The sequence below is a fragment of the Camelina sativa genome, chromosome 4 (genome assembly GCF_030686135.1).
Source record: "Camelina sativa cultivar CO46 ecotype springtype chromosome 4, ASM3068613v1".
Taxonomy (NCBI): Eukaryota; Viridiplantae; Streptophyta; class Magnoliopsida; order Brassicales; family Brassicaceae; genus Camelina; species Camelina sativa.
This window is the reverse complement of record NC_141883.1, coordinates 1,137,335-1,161,543: the sequence shown is the minus strand read 5'-3', so window position 1 is coordinate 1,161,543 and position 24,209 is coordinate 1,137,335. Positions and strand designations below refer to the sequence as shown.

Here is a 24,209-nt window from a genome sequence, read left to right as displayed (position 1 = left end):
GCTCTTACAACGATCCCAGCCATAAAACCTCCAAAAGCTCCTAAGAAAAGCTTCTCTTTTTCTTTCTCTCTTTCTCTCTAGAAAACGATCAAACTCGGCCAAAGACGACAAAAATAACCTCTTATACTCGACTCAAGGGTATTCCTAACCCAAAACGCAGCCAAACACGCATTTAACCTAAGTCGTCTCGTGACAAACCTGCCTTGCATCAACCGATGCACCTCCCAAACCGAGATTCCGGTTCACGGATGTTACAATCATCAACATCCTTGTTGAGGAAGTTGCCATTGCTAGCAGTGTCCAGCAACATCCATATCTTTGGGACGACTCCTCTGTATAGGGTTCAGAGTAAGGACGCATTGTTGTATCCATGATGAGGGCACCGACTGGCATAGCCCTTAAAACGTTCCCAGGCTTCACTGAACGTCTCATTATTCCTCTGAACAAAGCTGGAGATGTCGTTCTCAGCCATTCAGTTCAAGAGTTGCAGAAAAATTTAGCCAAGAAGGCCTTCTTACAGTCCTCCTAACTAGTGATAAACTCCTTAGGCAAATATTTCTCCCAAACATGCGCCTTATCTCCAAGAGAGAATGGGAATATCCTCAGCTTGAAGCCATCTTTACTGACCCCATTGATCTTGGTTAGGCTACAGAACCTATCAAACTCATCCAAATGATCCAATGGGGCCTCCATTGGCATTCCATGAAACATGTTTCTCTGGATCATCTGGATAATACTACTTTGTATCTCGAAGTTGTTGTTTTGAATAGCAGGAGGCACAATACCATGCCTCTAAGTATGAGTAGAAGGAGCATCTCTAGCTCCGATGTTGGTCCTCTCTTGAGGGGCTGGTGGACCATTCTGCTGATTCATATCTTCCTCAAGGTGTGTCTGAATGGGCTGATGTACTTGTTTATGTCTATCGATGTTATCGATGAAGAGACTGAGGTGCTGGCTACCTTTGGATCGTGTTTGCATGCACAAACAAGTATCCAAACAGGCAATAGATGGTCAACTCGATCCCGGTGATCGGGTGACTGACCGGGTTGATCCTCGGGTTGTACCTGAAATACAAAACAAACAAGCAGAAAAAGTAAACAAGTTAGTACCTCAATATATAAAACAAAAAGAACTTGATCTAGCAAGTTTTGAAGTTCTAAATGTAACAAAGAATTCAACCAAACGGCAACAACGCCAAATTGATAACAGAATTTTCATCCATGGTATCAATTCCCTATGCATTTGTAGTACAAAGGGTTATCAATCCAAATGGTTGTATAGAATGCAATCAAAACTATGCAAGTCAAGCCAAGCAATAAAAGAAGTTTTGTCTAACAACCTAATATGAACAGAAATAAAAGGAATAAAACAAATAACTACTCGACTCGAGGTACATGATGCAAGCGGTCAAGTACCAGATCGAGTATGTGATCAGGTGACAAGAAAATAAGAACAGAATGATGAACCACTTGAATGCCCACACGATGCAAGTGATCGAGTACTGGATCGGGTGAGGGATCGAGTTAATGCAAAAACTGTAAACAATCAAAATACGAAAGATCCTATGGATGGAGTAATCGATTAATAAGTATTCCTAATCAACATAGAATGTTTTACATGCCTCAAGTAATCTATTTCCTAGACAATGAATCTCTAATCCACTTTCATGGTAGAAACAATCAACCTCAATCACTCCCTTACCCAACTCTCGTTGGAGAAACATGACCAAGCATGCATTAATATATGATTCACTATTGTCAATAAATCCCTTACTCATCTAATCTCTTAGGCTAAGTGAATAAATCTCTGGCATTAGTTAATTCAAGCATTTCATCGAACACCTTTCGATGCGGAAAAACTTAGAATCTAATCTCAACCTCTTGGTCTGAAACCAGCATTAAGAACACTAATCCAAAAGAGAATCTTTATAAAAATAATCAAGCTAAAACATCATAACTGATCAGGAATACCTATTAGCCTATCCCATCCCTAGAAACTTTGGTTCACTACTCAGATCTCATCATAATCGAGATAAAAGCATAAACGAATGAGAACTGCATAGAATAAAAGTAGATGATGTATTGAAAAGAAACAAAACATAATACAGAATCAATATGAAAGAGTTGTAAAACAGAATATAAGAAATCCTAGCAAAGCTTGAAAAAGAGTAAAATCGGTTATCAGTCTCTCTGTGTAGCTCTCTCTCTCTCTCTCTCTCTCTCTCTAACGTGTGTGGCATCTCTGTGTCAAAGAAATAGGAAAGGGTTTATATTTGGAAACTCTTTGACCTAGCCGCACAGCCATCATCCGAAGTCCTACACGAGGCTAGGGACGAGCACCTCCTCAGGTTAGACTTCGGGTAGTTCCTTTTGAGCTTAGATCCGCTTGATCGGGTTAAGGCCTCGGGTGGTTCTTCTTGCATGATCACACCATCGGGTACATGCTCGGGTTACTCCTCATTCTTGCTCTTTTAATGCTCCAAAGAACCTGTTTTTATCCAAAATGCAAAAATTCAACACCCTAAACAACTTAAATGCATATATCTAAGGTTAAGGACATAAAAATGCTAAGGTTAGACTCTATACAATGAAAAACATGAATAAAAATATGCCTAAAAAGGTATAAAATAGAGAGATATCAACATCTGTTAAAGGATTTTGTTACTTTCTTACTATTGTTGATGATTGCACTCGGTTTGATTAGATATATTTTCTTCAACTTAAAATTGATGTCTCAAAAATACTTCCAGCTTTTCTAAAACTAGTTAAAACTCAATTTGGTCTCCAAGTTAAGAGTATTAGATCTGACAATGTTCCAGAACTTCAAATCACAGAATTACTTGCAAAACTTTACATTTTTTATTATCATTCATGTGCATATACTCCTCAACAGAATTATGTTGTTGAAAGAAAACATCAACATTTTTAAATGTTGCAGGATTTCGATATTTTCAATCAAACATACCTCTAGTTTACTGGCCAGAATGTGTTTCCACAGCTGTTTTCTTGATTAATACAACACCAACACCTTTTTTGAAAGATAAAACTCCTTTTGAAATCTTACATAAGAAACTTCCTGATTATTTTTTCCTGCGAGTGTTTGCTTGTTTATATTATGCAGCATAAGTTTACTCAAAGAGCTAGAGCATGTGGTTTTCTTGGTTATGAACCTGGTTTTATAGGATATAAAATCTTAGATCTTAAGTCAAATGTGCTTTCTATTACTCGTAATGTTGTTTTTCATGAAACTATTTTCCCTTTTATTAATAAATCAGTTTCACAAGGTCTTACTTTCTTTGATGATGTGATGCATTCAAATCATGAAAATCAAACCATTTCATACATATATGATGATTTCTCTGTTACTATGCATGAAGTTAATCTTGTCATGGAGTCATCAACTGTTCTAGTCCACACACCATCACAACCCTATACTCCATTAAAAACTTCAAATTATATATCTGATCAAACTCGGGTTGACATGGAAAACACTCTCAGGCCACGTAGAGAGACACGTGCTCCTAGCTATCTTTTAAAGTACCATTGCTCTCATGTTACAACATAGCATTCTTTTTCTCCTTCTTTTCATGGTAATGCTCATCCTCTCTCTCTGCTTCTTTGTCCTATGATAAACTCTCTCATGAGTATCTTTTGTTCTGCTTTGCCATTATTGCTGAAAAAGAACCAAACACTTTCAAAGAGGCATTGTTGTTGCAACATTAGCTTGATGCGATGAACCTGGAGTTGAATGCTCTTGTGAGTACATCAACTTGGGTGATTTGTTCCTTACTTGATGGCAAACATGCCATTGATTTGTTCCTTACCTGATGGCTCCATTGAACGTTATAAAGCTAGGTTGGTTGCCATGGGTTATACACAACAAGAAGGTGTTGACTATCTTGATAATTTTAGTCATGTGGCTAAGCTTACTATTGTCAGAATAATCTTGGCTTTGGAAGCTATTCACAATTGGAGCATTAATCAGATGGATGTCACAAATGCATTTCTTCATGGTGATTTGGAGGAAGATATTTATACGACTTTGTCACAGGGATTTATTCCACGACAACGGGATTCTTTACCAGAGAGACTTGTTTATCGCCTTGTCGAGTCTCTGTATGGTCTAAAACAGGCTTCTCGCCAATGGTTTCACAAATTTTTTGGTGTCCTCTTACAACATGGTTTCACTCAATCACCATTTGATCTTATGCTGTTTGTAAAATCATATTCAGAAGGTTTCCTTGCTCTTCGTGTTTATGTGGATGATATATTGTTAGTGAGTAAAAAATATTTAATAGTATTGGCTGTCAAAAAAAATCTTGCTTAAGAATTCAAGCTAAAAGACTAGGCTAGATGCACTGTTTCTTGGATTAGAAATTGCTCGCTCAAAAGAAGGCATTTCTATTTCTCAACGTAAATATGCTCTAGATTTACTTGAAGAATTTGACTATCTTGGTTGCAAACCTTTTTCAAAACCTATGGAGCTGAATCTGAAGTTGAGTGACGAAACAAGAGAGCTACTTCCTGAACCATCTTATTGCAGGAGGTTGATCGGTAAACTGGTTTATTTAACAGTCACTAGGCCAAATATATGTTTTGCAATTAACAAACTGAGTCAGTATGTCAAGGTTTAAAGAAAGCCTTATTTAGATGTTGTTCAAAGTATACTTGGCTACTTGAATAATGACCAGGCTAGGGTTTATTGTATCCTGCAAACTCAACTCTTAACCTTCGTGCATATGCTGACGCTGACTGGGAAAATTGTCCTGAAACAAGCAGATCCATCTATGGGTTATGTATCTTTCTTGGTGACTCTCTTATCTCATGTAAGTCGAAGAAGCAGGATGTTGTTAGTCGAAGTTCAGCTGAAGCAAAGTATCGAAACATGGCCAATATTACTTGGGAGTTGCTCTAGATCAGTTCTTTACTTGAAGATTTGCAGGTTCCATTGGTTGATACTATTGGCCAGTACTGCAACAATCAAATTGTCTTACACATTGCTCAAAACCCGGTTTTTCACGAACGAACGAAGCATATTGATCGAGACTGTCATGTGGTTCGTGAACGTGTAGCTTCTGGTTTTATGAAGGCTCTTAACATCGGTACTCAACATCAGCTGGCTGTACTGTTCACCTATCGAGGATTACATCATTTGTACTCTTCATCTTAAGAGGGAGGGGGAGTGTCAGTTATGTATTCTCGGTTATTTACTATCTCGGTTTACTATTAAGACTTGGTTTAGATGATATTATTTAAGTTGTAGTTTTTTTTATTAACTCTTTAATGAAACATTTTATAAGATAAGAAAAGTTTGTTACAAAAGCTGAAAGACCTATTCGTTACACACTCCTTTTGGATTTGTGTTATTCGTAACTGCAAAACTAGACCAAATAAAAATCATGAAAGTATCATTTAATACAAAAATCAATGTATTGTCAGATTTGTATAACGCCCATTCTTAATCTATTTCTAAGAATGAAATATTAAGATAACAGAACAAGAACTGTTTTTTTTTAAGTATTCTATGTACATTTTAATATGATATTTTTAACCTACGTTGTCTTAGGAAGAAACAGAACATGACAAAAATAAAGTTCAAAGCGACAAATAAAATCAATGATAGTTTGCTTCTTTTTTCAAGGCAAGATTTTAAGAGTAATCTCTACCAAATCAACGAACCACGAGAAACATTGTAATAAACAAAACAAAACAAAAAAACAGAAGCCTGAGTTTTTTAGATTTTCATTTTATTATACTGTTCACTAACACATACAAATCACTGAAAACAACCACAATTTTTAACCCACAATTGTAACTTAAACAGTATTTTTGTGACCTTCCAAATTTATATATATATATATATATATATATATATATCTCAAATGGTTTTTTTTTATCAATATAAATAAAACAAAAGATGTCGGAAACATTGAAGTTTAAACAAGTAAAAGGGGTTGTTACCTTTGCAGGGGTTGATGTCTCACGTCTCTATGACTCAATTTGGTAGTCGCTAGTTCAGAGATAAGCTTGAGCCTTGAGTTGTAGAAGACCATATCTGAAGAATATATAAACAGAGATTTAAAAGAGAGAGAGTATTAGATGTTTGAGAAATTTATATGGAACCTTTCTGATGTCTGAATGAAGGAAGACAGAGGTGTCTACTGTCTACTATACATATATATAGAGATTATTTCTAACGGTCAAATAAGTTACCGTTCGGGTGAAAAAAAGATGATAGAATAATAAAATGTTACCGTTTGAATTTCAATTAATTATCAAATAAGATGTTACCGTTTGAATTACGTATCATAAAAAAAAGGAGTCACTGCTCATTAAGGGATTTACTAATTAAGTCTGTTATAATATTGTTTTACAAAGAGTGATACAGTAAAATAATATGACCGTTAGTGATAATTAAATAGAGATTTGATTTTGTGTAAACGTAATACCAAAGCTATAGTTGTATGCAATATCGAGAAATCCTGAACCAAAAAGCTAAGAGAAGATACAAAACAAAAGAGTGGTTTTTTTTTCAGGTAGAACTTCATGCATATGGTAGGAGCCTTGCACGTTTTGCTGCTACTCTTGGACCCGTTACACTTACATGGAATATTAGCTTCTCAGCGAATCACTACCTGCAAACTTCAAGTAGGAATCACAATGTTTTTTTTTTGTTTTTTTTTTTTTTTTACCGCTTGAGTGAGTCTTGATTCATAAATCCCAGAAGAACGTGCGCCCACTGAGCTAAAGAAAGCCATTATGCAGCCGGTGATGATCGGATCGGATCAATCTCTACAATGCTCTTAGGTTTATGTCTCTCTCTTTCTCTTGCTCTGTTTGATTTTAATTATTATGCGTACACCATTCATTTGTGGCAAAACAACTGCCATCGAAATTATGTCATCGAAATTAAAACATTATGTCATCGAAATTTACTGTCATCGGAATTGGTTTGATAGAAAGTAAAAACATTATGTCATCGAAATTTACTTTCAGAACTCTCCTGAGATTGAAAGAAGAATCTGTTTTCTGAACAGCTAAAAGGCGCAACCAACTAGTGTTATATATGCTTCAGCCTTCAGGTGCATCCTTTGAAAGTTTCTTCCTTCATAACAAATGTCATACCTTTTTCCACAAGGAGAGCCTCCTTTCAACTAAGCATGTCGTTCCTTTTATGGCCCCTTTACATATAAGTATGTTCTTCCTTTCATGCGTGTTATCTTTTTCAGGGATAAAGTTGCTGCATTAGGTGGGAGATGCTGGGACAACACGATGCAGATATTTCATCTTCAGTCATGTTGTAATGTGTCTTCCTAAACAAAAGTTGCAGTAGGTTAATGTCCTTTTTAGGTTATTGTTGATGTATGAAATCGACAATATAAATAATACGAATTTCAATGGGAATAAATCGGAACTTGTCCTTTTATTAACGTAGAATTAAAGTGAACGGTTTACATAAAATGACAATTAAAGAGCTAAGCACAGTTAATACGAAAATTATTGCTCTTCTCTCTCTAATTGCCCCAAAAGTGGATCCCCAAGCTCTGACAATGACATATGGTATTTATAGTGGGCCATTGACCTAGGGTCCCCTCTGTCTCTTCCGCAAAATGACGATTTTGCCCCTACAGCTAGATGGGCCAAGTCCATGTCTTATGGCCCTTTACTTCTTGAGAATCTTCTGTTTGGGCTTCCTGAAATATTGGGGCAAGGCCCATATCCAATATTGGTCCCTCCTAGTCCGATGTATGATGGCTTGCCTGAGCCGTCGGATACAATTCCGCGTTGCTAGGTCCGTCTTGTAGAAGGAACATAAGATTTTTAAGAGCCTGAGGACCTTCTGGGAGGTTCCGAGATGAACGGTGTATTGCGCATGTTTTTCGAGGCATCCGGGAGATACCGAGATAAATAGTGCGTTGCGCACGTTTTTCGAGGCATCCGGGAGATTCCGGAATGAATTCTGCGTTGCGCACGTTTTTCGTGGTCTCCCGGAGTTTAAACGGGAGTTTTGCGTGTTCTGCATGTTTGCCGAGGCGCGGGAAGTAGAGATAGCTTCAAAACTAGGGTTTCCTTTATTATTTTTTACCTCGGTCAACGCGCTGGTCCCCCCATATAAATATGTCCCTTTGACCTAGTTTTTACTTCTAACTCTTGCTTCCTCTTCTACAAGGTAATTTCTTCTTCTTCCTCCCTTATCTCTTCTTTTACTTTTTCGATTTTGGTTTGTAAGGGCCCTGGTTTCTCGCCACCGGCCATAATCTCCTCGCCGGACATGGATCCCTACCACCGGTTACAGCTTTGGTTAGCTGGACTTGCCGCGCCACCGCGCCGTGTCGTTATTGCTTGAACCGGTCATCTTGTTCCGCTGGTGTTCCCTTCTCACCGCTGGACGAGTTTGCGCTGCGCCGCCGGACCTGGCCGAGACCGTGAGGCGTCTCGGCCTCTTTCTACCTCGGTGCCATCACTTGGACTGATCGTTCTGCTCTGCGCCGCCGTTCCTCCACTTATGGACGAGTTCTGCACCATGCCGCCGTGATCATCAAGCCTGGTCGAGACCGTGAGGCGTCTCGGCTTCGCTCCCCACATTCAGACGTCACCACTCCATTTCGTGGCAAGATACCTTGTTGAGCGAGATTAAATTTACAAGATTGTATGTGCGAGGTGGTTAGATTGAGGCTTTGGCGACGAAGCGGCGAGATCGAGATCTTCGGTGGCGAGATCGAGACTCTAGTGCTGCACTGGTCTTGTTACGGGGGCGTGCTAAAGTGTTGACGTGTGCACGCTTGCGAGATATTAACGAGAGTCCCCCACGGGAAACTTGGCGATGGTGTGATGGTATGGCGAGATCAAGGCTGTAGCGAGGTCGAGATTGCTGCGAGATCGAGATTCTCATTGACGGAGTAGCTGTTCTGATGCTGTAATGGACGCGAGATGGTGCGGTAGACGAGATAGGCCAGTAGGCGAGATAGCGATGATGAACGGTGAGGTAGTGGACTCGAACGACGCTATCTTCCTAGTGAAGAGGTGGCTTGGATCGAGATCATGGTGAGCTCGAGGGCTTACGAGTTCGATACCGTGCTTCTAGAGTTAGGGAGGTTGAGACCCTTTCGTACAAGACTATGGCGAGATCAAGTTTGGCGTGATGGAGGAGCTCGCATCTCGCAAGTGGCGTGGTCGTAGCCTGTTCAAGTGGTTCGTTTTCTAAATTTGCGCTTGAGACATTCGTATTTGCGGTGGTACGCTGTATGCTTTGCGCGGTACACAGGATGCCGTGCGTAGTACATGGTACACAGTGCACGGCACACAATGCGTGGTGCGTGGTATACAGTACGCGGTACAGAGGACACAGTGCGCAGTATGCAGTACACGATACACAGGACGCAGTGTGCGGTACGCGGTATGCAGTGCTCGGTACACAACGCGCAGTTCGTGGTATGCAGTACGCAGTACGCGGTACGCAGGACACACTATGCAGTATGCGGTACCCAGGACGCAGTACGCAGTACGCGGTACGTAGTGCGAGGTACGCGGTATGCATTGCGCGGTACGTAGTACGCAGTTCATTTGGGTGTGTTCGTTCGATCCGGAATCTGTTGCGCTTTCGATATGTCTTTGCTCCCATATTGACCGGTTGCTTGGTTGGTTTTGCCAGGTCTCGCACCATGGTTTCGGGAGATGATGTTGTAACGCCCGCGTCCCGCGATCCTAAAGGGGGGCAATTTGTTTTAAGGAAAATATAGCTAAATGAGCTTAAGCTACTAGCTCAACTAGCTGGAATATGAGCTGAACGAGCTCGATGAGCAAGTTAGCTGAGCTGCGGACAGCTGCAGACAGCTCTCGGCCAGCTACGGACAGCTCGGCCAGCTGCGGACAGCTCTCGGCCAGCTACGAACAGCTCGGCCAGCTAGTGTCAGCTCAACCAGCTAGCGTCCAGCTAGCGTGACCAAACATGCATGACCGAACGGGAATGGCCGGACAGGCACGGACGGACAGGCACGTCCGAACGTGCACGAACGAAGGGCCTTGACGGACAGGTGCCTTTTGGGGCCTAGACCTCGGCCAAGACAGTATAAATAGAGGGCCTTGCCTTCATTTCAACACACCATCATCCATCCATCGTCCATCTAAGCCTATGAAGAAAAGGGGGTGCGGCTCGGCGAGTTTACTCGTCCGAACTGATGTGTATGTGTAACACCCGCGTCCCGCGATCCGAAAGGAGGGGCAGTTTGTTTTAAGGAAATCGATAGCTATATGAGCTTAAGTAGCTAAGCTTCTAGCTGAAATAGCTGGAATATGAGCTGAATGAGCTGAACAAGCTCGATGAACAAATAGTTCAGCTGCGGACAGCTATCGGCCAGCTATGGACAGCTATCGGCCAGGTATGGACAGCTATGGACCAGCTGCGGACAGCTAGGCCAGCTAGTATCAGCTCGTCCAGCTAGCGTCCAGCTAGCGTCAGCTCGACTAAGCTCGGCCAACTGGACGGTGGTGGACAGTCTCCGGGCCAGCTGGGGAGCTCGTGGACTATAATGGGACGGCATGACCGAACGGGCATGGCTGGACAGGCACGGACGGACAGGCATGTCCGAACGTGCACGAATGAAGGGCCTTGATGGACAGGTGCCTTTTGGAGCCTAGACTTCGGCCAGGACACTATAAATAGAGGGCAAGGCCTTCATTCCAACACACCATCATCCTTCCATCGTCCATCTAAGCCTAAGAAGAAAAGGGGGTGCGGCTCGGCGAGTTTACTCGTCCGAACTGATGCGCATGCTACCTCTCTATCGAAGGTACAATGAGATGAGCGGCGGTTTGGCAAGCGGGCCGATCCGATCGTAGGATAGGCGGCGGTTTGTCCGGGAAGACGAACTGATCGCAGGATGATCCGCGTTAATGGACGGATCGATCGAGAGTTGACCGGTGATTCAATCGCTAGTCGGATCAGGTGATCAAAGGATCGACGATACGAGTCGTAGGTTGGATTGATCGGTCGGGTGGTCAAGTGGTCGGCAAGTCAGTCGGAAGTATCGGCCCAGGTCTGTGGTTGATCAGCGATTCGATTATGGGGTCGGATCGTTGATCGGACCTGGCTCTGATACCAAGACCGACGAGTTAATCGGGGTATTAATGGTATGACCGATGGGTCATTTAAACGGTACATCCGATACCGAGCTTTCGGTACGCGAGTGGTTCGGGAAGCCGATAGAGCAACCGTTCACTGTGCACCGAAGGGACTATATGTCCCCATCCCTAATATGTGCAAGCCAGTGGGGTTGGTTGGTTGTATGGCTAAGCACAAAAGGATGGGTCAAGATTAAAGTTATATTCCGCTGCGTAAAGGGGTCTACAAAGCAAGGCCATGAGCCAAAGCTTAGTGACCGAATCAAAGGATCTTCGGCCGGGAATGGGGTCGAATGGAAGCCGTGACCGCGGACGCTGGGACGTCCGGGTCGGGGTCTTTCAGCATGCTACCTCTCTATCGAAGGTATGATGAGACGAGCGATGGGTCAGCAATCAGGCCGAACCGATCGAAGGATAAGCGGTGGTTCGGCGATGGATCTGAACTGATCGCAGGATGATCGACGGTTCGATCATAGTGTCGGACCAATCGAAAGGTCATCGACGATCTGCGTCCATGGAAGGATCGATCGAGGGTTGACCAGCGATTCAATCGCTAGTCGGATCGGGTGATCAAAGGATCGACGATACGAGCTGTAGGTTGGATTGATCGGTTGGGTGGTCGACAAGTCTATCGAAAGTATCAGCCCAGGTCTGTGGTTGATCGGCGATTCGATTATGGGATTGGATCATTTGATCCGACCTAGCTCTGATAACAAGACCGACAAGTCGACGGCGTTCAATGGTATGACCGATGGGTCAACTAATGGCACGTCTGATGCCATGCTTCGAGAACATGAGTGGTTCGCGAAGCCGATAGAGCAACCGTTAACTTTGAACCGAAGGGACTATATGTCCCCATCCCTTATATTTGCAAGCTTGTGGGGTTGGTTGGTTGTATGGCTAAGCACAAAGGGATGGGTCAAGGGTAAAGTTATATTCAGCTGCGTAAAGGGGTCTACGAACCAAGGCCACGAGCCAAAGCTTAGTGACCGAATCAAAGGATATTCGGCCGGGAATGGGGCCGAATGGAAGCCGTGACCGCGGACGCTGGGACGTCTGGGTCGGGGTCTTTCAGATGTCTTTGGTGACATTCCGGAGGAGTTTGGAGATGACCAGTACCGTGCGCTGGAGAGAGGTCTCGACGACACTACAGCTGGCTGTCCTTCATGGTGGGACCTGTCAGAAGGAAGAGATGTCATGACACATCTGGCGGATTTGACGGAAGAAGATGTTTGGGAACTCGAGGAAATGTTCCCTACGGATAATCATGCCCTTAGCTTGATTCCACATCCTTTAGGTGAGGGCCGCGGGAAGGTGCTTGCATACGAAGGACGCACTGGTTCAGAGTGTGCCCCTAGATCACCTCGTGAAAGGCTGCCTACGTACCCTCGAAAGGGATCAAACGATTCGTAGTTCAAATTACAAGTAAATGCTCGATGAAGATTTTTTTTTTTTTTTGGTTAGCGGACTAATGATAATAGCGTTTGAAGTATGGACCCTCCCAATGCGCGCCGAGTTATCCAGCGTTCTTCTCCCTTGTATTCTCGAAGACTTTGAGCAGGACGAGGTCACCCTCGGCGAAGTAGCGAGATTTGACTTTCTTGTCATATAATTTGGTGGCAGCTTGCTGGATGTTCTGGATGCGAAGTAGAGCTTGGTCGCGCTCTTCTTCGATGAACAGGAGTTTGTCACACAACATTTTGTTATTGAGCTCTGGATTGTGAACGAGCATAGATCGTCGGAGAGTCGGGATTCCCACCTCGACTGGTGTGAGTGCTTCCATGCTGTATGCGAGTGAGAACGGGGTTTGTCCAGTGGATGTGCGCGGTGAAGTTCGATGAGACCATAGGACGTCGTCGAGTTCGTCAGCCCATAGACCCTTCTTGGCATCGAGTCATTTCTTGATCCCGACAATTATAGTTTGGTTGGTGGCCTCCACTTGTCCGTTGCCCTGCGGGTACCTCGGAGTTGACATACTCAGGCGTATTCGCCAGCCGGCGCAGAATCCTTCAAAGCTTAGAGAGATGAATTGGGGTTCGTTGTCGCATACGATCTCGTATGGGATTCCATGCCTGCATATGATATTCTTCCAAACAAAATTTTGGATTTCATTCGCTTCGAGCGAGACATACGATTCTGCTTCAACCCACTTGGTAAAGTTGTCCTTCATGATCAGGAGATACTTCTTTTGATTGGACGGAGTTAACGTGCCTACGATATCCATTGCCCAGCGCATGAAAGGGTAAGGTGGTGACGTTTCTCGCAGAAGTTCGGTTGGGGAATGGATGAATGATTGGCGCTGACACTTTTCACACTTGGCTACGAATGCGGTACAATCAGCGACCATGGTTGGCCAGAAATGTCCATTGCGATGGATTCGAAGTACTAGAGCTTGCTCTCCTGACTGGTTGCCGCCAGCGCCCTCGTGGACTTCGCACATGATGTCGTTGATGTCCTTTGTGTCGATACAGATGAAGAGAGCGTCGTTCGGATCCCAACGGAATAGGTTTTCGTCCAATAGTGTGTATGTATTGTGCGCACTTAGTGCGCAATCGCCTTATTTCCCACTTATCTTTTGGCATGATCCCATCCGCGATATATGCTATAATTTCTGCTTGCTAGTCATTGTGCGTGGAGACATTGTGCGCGGCAAGGGCTGGAGTGGGTGTGGCGGAGGCTGGAATGGGCGCGGCGGCATTGTTCAGGCTTGTTGGTGTGTCTGTTGAGGGCGCAGCTTCAAGAAGCTTGGCTGCAGTGGGTGGTAACAGGTTGACATTGATACTCGGTTGATCAATGCTTTCTACAGGAATTACTCTTCGAAGATCGGGATCGGACGTAGAAGCAAGTGTCGCAAGTGCATCAGCTGGAGCGTTGTCGCTTTGGGGGATCTTGACGAGTTCAAAGAACTCAAATTTATGGGACAGATCACGAACGACTTTGAGGTAGGCATCCATGCGCGCGTGTCTTGTTGCATAATCCCCACTGAACTGGTGCGTGACCAGCTGAGAATCTCAGTAAGCTTGGATCTTTTTAACTCTGATTCCGTGCGTGAGACGCAATCTAGCGATTAGTGCTTCATACTCAGTGTCGTCGTTTGAAGCAGAGAAAGCGAGACGGAACGATTGTTCCAATATTTCTCCAGTAGGCGAAGTTACACGTACGCCTTCTCCTGAACCCATCTTTGACGAGGCACCGTCTACGTGAAGCGACCATATTTCGGGTGGAGGGGTGTCAGCTTCGAGTTCGGGAGAAAGTTCCACGAGAAATCTGCGAGAACTTGTGACTTAGCGCATGTGCGGTTCTTGTACTCTATATCGTATTCACTTAACTCGACTACCCATTTCGCGAGGCGTCCTAACTAGCTTGGGCTATGGAAAATTGTCCGTAGAGGTTTATTGGTCAAGACTTCAACAGTGTGAGATTGGAAGTAGGGGCAGAGCTTTCGAGCAGAAATTACGACTGCGTATGCGAGCTTCTCAAGAGTTGGATATCGGAGTTTGGTGCCATCGAGGGTCTTGCTCACATAAAAGATGGGATGTTGCTCGCCGCGATCTTCTCTCATAAGCACACCACTTACAGCCGAACACGAGATGGCGATTTAGAGATACAGAATTTCTCCTTGTTCTCGTTTAGCGAGTACTGGTGGACATGAGAGATAGTCTTTGAGTTGCTTGAATGCCAGTTCGCACTTTTCATCCCACTCAAAACGTTTATTTCCGCGAAGGAGCTGGTAAAACGGCAAGCACTTGTCCGTTGAGCGAGAGATGAAACGATTAAGTGCGGCAATGCGCCCTGTAAGACGTTGTACCTCGCGGGTGTTTCTTGGAGACGGAAGGTTGATGATTGCCGAGGTCTGCTTCGAATTCGCCTCTATACCGCGCTTTGTAACGAGGTATCCCAATAATTCGCCGGAAGTAACGCCAAATGTGCATTTTGCTGGATTCAGTTTCGTACTGTACTTATAGAGAATGTCAAAACATTGTTTCAGGTGCGAGACGTGGTATGCTACTTGAGCCGACTTGACGAGCACATCGTCAATGTAGACTTCCATGGTCTGCCCGAGTTGACTTGCAAACATCCGGTTTAGCAAGCGCTGATATGTTGCTCCTGCGTTTTTCAGCCCAAAAGGCATGACCTTGTAACAGAAAGTGCCTTGCTCGGTAATGAATGCGGTCTTCTCACGGTCATCTTTGTGCATCATTATCTGATTGTAGCCCGAGAACTCATCCATGAAATATAGTAGTTCGTTTCCAGTTGTGGCCTCGACGAGTTGGTCAATGCGTGGAAGAGGAAAACTGTCTTTCGGACAAGCTTTGTTGAGGTCTGTGAAGTCGACGCACACTCTCCATGTACCATTCCTCTTCTTAACCACGACCGGGTTACTCAGCCAATCTGGATAGCGTACTTCAATGATTGACCTCGCATCAAGTAGCTTTCGTACCTTGTCATTTACCGTAGTTGTGCGTTCCGCTCTGAGCTTCCGACGCTTTTGCTTAACAGGTTTGTAGGTTGGATCTATGTTGAGCTCGTGACTGGTAATGCTGGGATCAATCCCGGTCATGTGATCTATTGACCAGGCGAAGGTGGTTGCGTTCTGACGCAAAAACTGAACGAGCTCGTCCCTCAAAGTTATTGGTAGTTCGGCGCCTATTCCAACGCAACGCTTGGGATCGGATAAATTGATGTTGACTTGGATTACGGATTCTTTTGGAGGTGGTGTGTGTGGATCTCGCGGTGGTGCTGATTTGGCAATTACAAAAGCCCTTGCATTCCGCATCTTTTTCTCGATGATCAGAGGATCTCCACGCAGCGTGTAGATACCATACGCGTTTGGAAACTTGACGCACTGGTGGTAAGTTGAAGCGACGGCGCGCATCTTGTGAAGCCTTGGTGTTCCCAGAATGACATTGTAGACGATGCGTTTGTCTAAAAATTGCGAAGTTGAAGCACTGCATCATACCGCCGACGTAGATCGGAAGTGTGATGGTTCCAACAGTCATTATGGTGTCTCCATCGAATCCCGTTAGAGGCTGCATGTCATGTGTTATGTTGCGTAGATCGATCTTCATCTGGATCAATACATCCTTGAATATCAAATTGACCAAACTTCCGGTGCCAATTATCATTTCTACGATAAGCGGGTCGTTGTTTGGACTCGCGTTGCGCGCGTCCTCTTCAGTAAACATGATAGGATCGGAGGAAATTTTGAACACGCTGCTATGGGAGGGCCAGCTGCGTTTTGTTTCTGCTTCGCGGCAGTAAGCTTGGATTGAACGAACAGAGTCGCGACATGTTGACAAGCCGCCCATGATCATGTTGATCCTTCGGCGAGGAGCTGGTGGTTCATCATGTTCTTCTGCGTCCTGGTTTCGTTTTGGGGGAGGAGGCAGGCGAGCGATTTCTCGTGCTCGGTAATTTTGTTCCCGTGCTCGGTCATTTTGTGCCGCTGCTGCCTTTCGTGCTATTGCTGGTCCGCCAAACAGAACGGGTTATCCTTATGCGTGTTAACCTTTCTCCGTTCTCGTTCTACATGATGTCACCTCTCTTGTACTTGTGAAGAAGAAGGTATTAAAGTGTTTTGCAATCCTCCTTGGAATGTCCACCAAATTTGTGGAATTCGCAATAACCGCATTTGCCTTTGTAGGTAGGACCATCAATCTCACGATCGTACTTGTTCCAACGCTTGCCTTGCCGTTGCTTGTTTCCATCGATAGCGAACATCGTTGCCTTCCTTCCCTTCTCGCCTTTGGCGTAGTCTCTGTTGTAATGTCGGTGAGGCTCATAATACTCTTCCACAGCTTTGTTTTTTGAGCTCGGGGATTTTTCGGGTGCTTTCTCTACCGCATCAGTTTGATTGGGGTTTCCTTTTCCTTGGTCTTCCTCCACCTCGATGTATCAGTTTGCGCGCGCAAGGACTTCGCCCAAGGATGTGACAGGTAAGATTGTTAGGTCTTCCTTGAACCTTGTTCCGCGGGCAAGCTCGTTTTTTAGAGCTCCTATTGCGACGTCATCGCTGATGGCGAGCTGAGATACGACTCCTTTGAATCTGGCCATGAAAGTTCGCAGCGACTCATTATACTTCTGGTGCATTCTCCATAAGTCAACATTCGACGCAGGGACATGCATGAAGCATTGGTGATGCTGAAGGAAGGCAGTTGTGAGTGCCTCATAGCCATCAATCGAATTGGCCTTCAACCTCGAAAACCAGTTCAATGCTTCGCCGGTTAGGCTCTCGACGAACAGCTCACAACTTCCCACGTCTTCTTCTTCTGGTGAGAAGTATGAACTTCCAATGTGGATGGACATCGACTTCAGGAAGACTGTGGGGTCCCCCTTTCCTTCGTACGGTATTGGCTTGTTCTTGTTGTTATCATTGTTGCGTCTAACCCTGACGCCTGAGACCTTTGCGGTGAAAGGTGAACGTCGTGCTTCTGCCAGTACGGTCTCCAGCTCTGGTGCCGCGCTCGTTACATGGTGCATCTGAGATGTGATCTTCCTCAGCTGAGTTTGCATCTGCTGATGTTCTTTCTGAAGGGCGCAATTTTCAGCGTTCTTGGGTTGATTCGGCCCAGCCCGTCGATCCATGAGCATCTGGTCAGTTTGGAAATGCACTCTCGGCTGCTCGCCATTGGGTCCAACGATGATCGACGAGATTTGGGGCCTTCCGTTATCGTGGTGCTCAGCGTGCGGCATGGTAGCGGCATTGTGCTCAACTTGCGGAGTGTTATGCTCAGCTCGCGGAGTGTTGTGCTCAGCTCGCGGAGTGCGTGGTGCCAGTGCGTCTTAATTTTGTTCGTGTCGAGGTTCAGGTCGTCGCGTACGGCGCCTTGCTTGGTCATTTTGGCCTTGAGATTCCATTTGTGCCGCTTGGCCACTCATACGGTCCAGGGTCCTTCGTACGGCTTCATCGAGCGCGGTCTGACTGATAGTAATGCCTCTCCGCGCGCAGCTGGGAGGAGTAGTGTTTGCGACTGCGCGGTTGGTTGGGGTGACGCCGTCAGCTGCATGATCAGGAGGGGTAGTGCCGTTGGTTACGCCATTTGTCTAGGTGACGCGCGTAGCGCCTACGGCTTCGCGGTCAGTTGGATTGACGCCTTGGAGCTGGTTCTTTCTCGAACGGGTGCGGCCCCATATGGTTGGCCTTGAGGACTCGACACGAGCTGCGGGAGATTGGGGCGTGGAAGAGTCGATGCCTTCGTTGCTAGAGAGATCGGTATGAGACATGCTTCAGGTTTTTCGAAAACGCCTTTGTCTTCAAACTTTATTCGTCAAATGAAAGGATTCCGTCTAGCCCTACGGTGGGCGCCAAATTGTTGATGTATGAAATCGACAATAGAAATAATACGAATCTCAATGGGAATAAATCAGAACTCGTCCTTTTATTAACGTAGAATTGAAGTTAATGGTTTACAGAAAAATGACAATTAAAGAGGTAAACGCAGTTAATACAAAAATTATTGCTCTTCTCTCTCTAATTGCCCCAAAAGTGGATCTTCAGCTCTGACAATGACATCTGGTATTTATAGTGGGCCATTGACCTAGGGTCCCCTCTGTTTCTTCCGCAAAATGATGATTTTGCCCCTACAGCCAGATGGGCCAAGTCCATGTCTTATGAATCTTCTGTTTAGACTTCCTGAAATATTAGGACAAGGCCCATATCCAACAGTTATTTTTTCCATCTTCTTTAATTTATCTGCTTTACTTCAAAAGATCACATAATATATTAGGTAAAGTTGATATAGGAAGGGTGATTAGATAGTTATAACTTTTACGAATCTACTAAAATCCTAAGCTAAAATATGTAAGGATTACTGATGCAGATAATTTTTTATGCAAAAAATACTCAATAGCTAAATCGGTCTATTGCTGCTACGGTTGAAAAGTTTTCACCATAATGATGGAACGATATACAAAATGGAATCTCCAAACACAAGCTGACTTTTTGCGTTAAGATAGGGCTAGAGGATGCTGAAGTTGCGTTTTTTGGATCTCGAGCTATCCGCAGAACACCTGTTACAGAGAAACACGGAGGGCACAGCTTCATCGTCTTCAATGGAATTGCAGAGTGTGTGTTGCCATACCTTGCAAACATCACAGGCCACCATTCTCTCACCATCATCATCCCTAGCTCCGCATTCGCAGGCAACGGTCCAGTCATCAAAACCGCCTTCATACCTTAACTCAGTGCCTGTGTCTAGACCAAACCCTTTCACCAGAAACTCTGTCTTCCCTTGTGATTCTAGACTCAAGTCGTCGTGTAGCTTCTCAAGATACATGTTTCTTATCTCCAACATTTCAAATGTCTCCATTATGCAGTAAGTGTCCCTCAGAGCTTTCTCTGCTGCAGATTTCAGTTCTCTAATGGTTGCGTTTTCAGGGACAACCACCAGTTCACCAGGGGGTAATAGCCGGGTGAAGTCTCTGAGTAGATCTTCATGATTGGGCAGAACTTGGCAGCTCACTGTTAAAGGATTTTGTTCCTGGTAAGACCATTCTTTTACAAAGCTCTTGCAATTCAAGATAACCTGAGACGCTTCGCTGTATGAGTCTGAATCAGGATAAGCTAACAAGAGATTCTGATACAGATAGAAAATGTCATCGTAAGGACTCAGTCCAGGAGTGGTGGATGCCCATTCACTGGTTTCCTGCGGTTTCAGTTTTCTTTTCTTTTTCCGTTCTTGCTCTAGAACACGGGAGTTGATTGTCCGGAGGGAGAACTGTAACATTCGGGATTTCGGGTTATTGAACCTCTGCACTATCTGGTCACCTATTAGAACTTTGTCAATGTGTTTGAGCAAGAAATCAATCAATCCTGTATCACCAATGCTACTTCTGACAGCCTCCCTTAGCGCTTGGCGAGTAATGGTGCTGTTTTGCTCTTTAAACACTTTGAGAACCGCTTGTGCTGCCTCATTCAACCTCCTCCCAGGCCATCTAGAATGTTCTCCCCTGCCCAAATCATCAAACGATTCATACGCAGGGGCTTTTATTCCCGCCATTGTAGTATTATGATCATCAAGGCCGGATTCATAGCCGCTATCATCTGAGTCCTGATCTGGGGATGTGCAGACCTCAATGTTCTCATCAGCTCCAAGAACAGGACATGAATCAGGATCTACAGACATTGCTATGAGTGCCATTGCAGTCTTTCTCTGAATGGGAGCTTTTGATCTGAAATCAAGCATGAACCGAAGCAAATCAGAGAGAGTGACCAATGGTGTTTCAGTGGATCCTCTGTAGAAACCAATGATTATCTTCATCACTCTCCCTTTACTTGTTCCAGAAAAGTCTTCCATAATCTTGTCAACTTCGATAGAGCTAAGAGTGAGAATAGCTCGCCAATACTCATCTTTTCTTACCCCAAAGCTTCCATTAGAAAACATATAATCCCATTTTCCAAACCATGGTCGACCATATGCAACACCGTGGAGAAGCCTCAGATCCATCGACCCCTTCTTCGATGTATCATCCAAGGAGATCTTCCTGCAGCCAAAAGACATAATCATTTATTTATAACTTCATAAACACTACTCACTCAACTCACTTTATCAACTCGAAATTATAAATTAGTTTGTGGAATTTAAAACAATTACCGTGGCTTCAATTAAAATACTCAAATTCAATCTTAGTTTACCAAAGAAACACAAAAAGTCAAAATTTATGTGATTCAATCTCAAAATCACTAAACATGCAAGATAGTTGATCGTGTCCATTAAATGTCATAGTCTCTTTCCTATAATTAGCAAAAACCTAATCATGCCTCCCAAATAATATACTATTGAACTTTGATGAGTTTGTAACATCAATGTCACAATCTATTTTTATAATTGGGGAAGAATTTATATTATTCGTCGTCCCAACTTTTACTAATCGATATGGATTCCTAACATCAATGCCACAAATATTTCTTTCTTAAAATATCAATGTGGAATATCTAACGTCAATCTCCTAAAATTAGTCAAAAGCAATCAACTTGATACCGATCGATCCATGTAGAGATAAGTTTTGGTATTGGGTACCTAGTGTGGAGAGTAGTGCAAAGACGATTCCAAAAGTCCATGACTTGATCACCAGAGAGGTCATCTTCAGAGTTGATACAGAGCAAATGACCAAAACCATTGCAATGGACCAAACCATGCATCAGATGTGAAGAAAGCTTCAAGCTTTCTGCCGTCAATGGGTCGTTCCACGCATCACGCTTTGGGATTATCATATGATATCGCCTCTTCGATGCGTAGTGATGACCCCAACCTATACGTAAAACAGAATCATAATCAAAAAACACAAACTTTTTTTTTTTTGCCCCAAAAAAGAAGCCTTGATTTGTTTGTACCAACGCATCTGCAGGAATCGCAGAGAGGGTTAGGAGAAGAATCAGAGATTAGTTCGTCGAGGATGTAAAGAGGGAAGACGACGCCGGGAGCTTGGCTGCCAAGTAAGATACAAGAGACGGTGTTGCCATCGATGGTGTAATCTTCAATCTCGGCGTTGTCACGGAGGAAGGATCTGATGTTGTCTCGGAAAGTCGCGGAGAGGTTGAGGAGAGGCGGAGGAGAAGGTGAAGCTATGGTGGCGGCATAATCGTTAAAAAGTAGGAATTTGGGGGTTTTTGTCGTCGCCGTGCAAACAGCGTCGTATACGGTTATCGCCATGACTGGAAAAGGACTTTTACGAGAAAGAAAGAGAGAGAGAGAGAGAGAGTTTGTTTTGGTTTTATTAGCATTGGGATCACGTGACATCGGGCTGATTTGTTGTGACATGACTCCTCTCCGGTTGCGAATTTATGATTTTGCCCTTTTGGCGGCGATCTTGTACTATTTCTTCTTTTTTTTTTTTTTATCTATTTATCGTTTTGTGAATATTTGGTTCTTTGGTTTGTTGTTTGTTGTCAAAGGAGGAAGAGTTGGGAACTTCCGGTTTAACTAGATTTTTTTTGGCTCGGTTCAATTTGTTTTTGCCGTAGTTGTTTCTAAGCTATTTCATCTGATTTGTTGTAAACTTGTAATCAGGTTTGGTTTTCATTAGGTTACTTTTTTTTAAAAACACTGTTTGATTTGATTTGATTTGATTTTGATTTAAGTATATGTAAATACATTACTAAAATATTGGTCAAAACTCAAAATTGGATATAACTATATAAGAAATGACTAGCATTTTATTTTAATTGCAAATTAAACTACAAGTAGACATTTGCATGATCAAGCAGTGACCGGAACCAGACTCGTGATGCTTAAACCGGTTAATGATATATATCAAGCATAATAACCGACATAAATTAAAACCACAACTCTAATTTCAGCAACAATCTGAGAGCTACAAATCCCTAAAAATCCACAAGTATCCATGATAATGTCATATGATTCAGATTTTTCCAATTTTATTTCTTTTACATATATATATATATATATATATATATTTTTAATAATCTTATTCCAGAAATGAAAACATGATGAACAACCAATATATAGTTCAACAAAAAATCATGAACAACCAAATATGATAAATTTGGAACTAGTTCAAAAAAATAAATCAAATTATAAAACATTAGATTAGTTTTGACAAAACGGAAAGAGTTGACAAAAATATGTAAATCATAAGGAGAATCAAAATTAAGCATTACATACAAATTATATAAGAAGCAAAAATCAAATCATAATAAGAAAAATATAGAGTAAGATTGATTATATACTTTTATATATGATGTTGTTTTTCAAATTTCGTTATCAAGAACTTATGAGACAATATGATCCACAGTTGGATCCAGTGGTGGTACGTAGATCGCTTTAAGCTTCACACTGATACTTGACTTCCAGGTATGAACTAATTGGGTTGGGACTAAAAGAGAGGGTTCAATAGTCGATACAATTGGTATCATGCATGGAGTGTCGTATTATGCTTAATTGGTCAAGTTTCACTAAGTTTTTAGGAAATAGGGGTGAACGAAAGTACCGGAGTGGTCCTTCCATCGACTTCTTAAGGTACCCGATCGAGGTACGTAGTCTACGAGTAGAAAATTACTCACAGAGGATCTACCACAAGAAACAAAGCCCGATGGATACATTTTTATTAAGGATTATTATACCAAAACCCTCTTTAAAAATCACCAGCCTTGTTCTTCTGAAAAATACAAAAATGTAAAGTACTGATAATGTCATGTTTCAAATTTTCATATTCTACTTTGATTTTTTTTTAACCCAATTTTCATCTTTTACTTTGGTTTTTTAATTTTGAATTGTCTTTTTTTAACATTTTCGATCTTTATTAATTTGAACCGATAATACAAATGTATTAAATGGGACTTTGAATGTTTAAAATAATCTGATAGATGGTCACAGAAGTGAAAGAAGAAATACATGAAAGGGTGTGTATTGGAGCGTTGCATATGGCTTCATGTAAAATAAGCATTTTCTTTTAATCTCATGCATGCGTTATTCTTTTGCAGACTCTATACAAGATTTGTTGTTTTCTCATAAAACTTTATTCACCCATTAGGATCCTATGAGTTTTCCACACAAGATTGTATAAGACAAGAGGAAATAGTTTTGAGTTTTGAACTATTTGATCAGAACTTCAGATAAAATTGCGCGTGTTTGCCACATGCTTGTCCACGACATGAAGCCATGTATGCATTTTCTATGTGGAGTCGTGGACACAAGACTTTAGCGGTTATAATTGTTCAACTAACTCAATTAGTTATTGAGTAGAATCAAGGCCGTCGTTTAGAGAGCAGCAAAGAATAGATCTAGGGTGTCATCATCTTAAGATCCTTTGATGTTCAAATCAAAATAAACTTGGGAAAAAAAATGAAATGGTAAATACGTATAAGGTATGCGAATGCTCTTAGATAGATTTGATGTCCTATAACAATGTATCTTCTCTTCATTATACTAGAAAATAGCTTTCAAATATTTTTTAAATAAGAATTGGAATAATATTTATAAGAATTATACACTTCTACTTACAAAACAAAGGTTATTCTTCAAAAATGTGTTTGCATTAATTTGTAAGGGATTTAACACCTTTTTAAGTAATCTTATCTTTTATAGCTTCCTTAAAAATGGTAACAAATCAATAATAACTTAATAATAA

General features: G+C 42.8%; 1 protein-coding gene and 1 non-coding gene across 2 annotated transcripts; one reads left to right on the top strand and one right to left on the bottom strand.

Moving 5' to 3' along the window:
* Positions 1-365: 365 nt before the first annotated feature.
* LOC147945183 (small nucleolar RNA R71) lies at positions 366-471 on the top strand. The gene has a single exon (XR_015597900.1). It is a non-coding gene; the product is annotated as a small nucleolar RNA R71 (small nucleolar RNA).
* An 18,453-nt stretch (positions 472-18,924) lies between these two features.
* LOC104779503 (PHD finger protein At2g01810-like) lies at positions 18,925-21,844 on the bottom strand. The gene is made up of 3 exons (XM_010503868.3): positions 21,454-21,844; positions 21,140-21,371; positions 18,925-20,603 (listed from the first exon to the last, which is right to left on the bottom strand). Exons 1-3 carry the CDS (start codon positions 21,770-21,772, stop codon positions 19,079-19,081), a joined length of 2,076 nt encoding a protein of 691 aa, XP_010502170.1. The 5' UTR covers positions 21,773-21,844; the 3' UTR covers positions 18,925-19,078.
* Between the last annotated feature and the right edge of the window lie 2,365 nt (positions 21,845-24,209).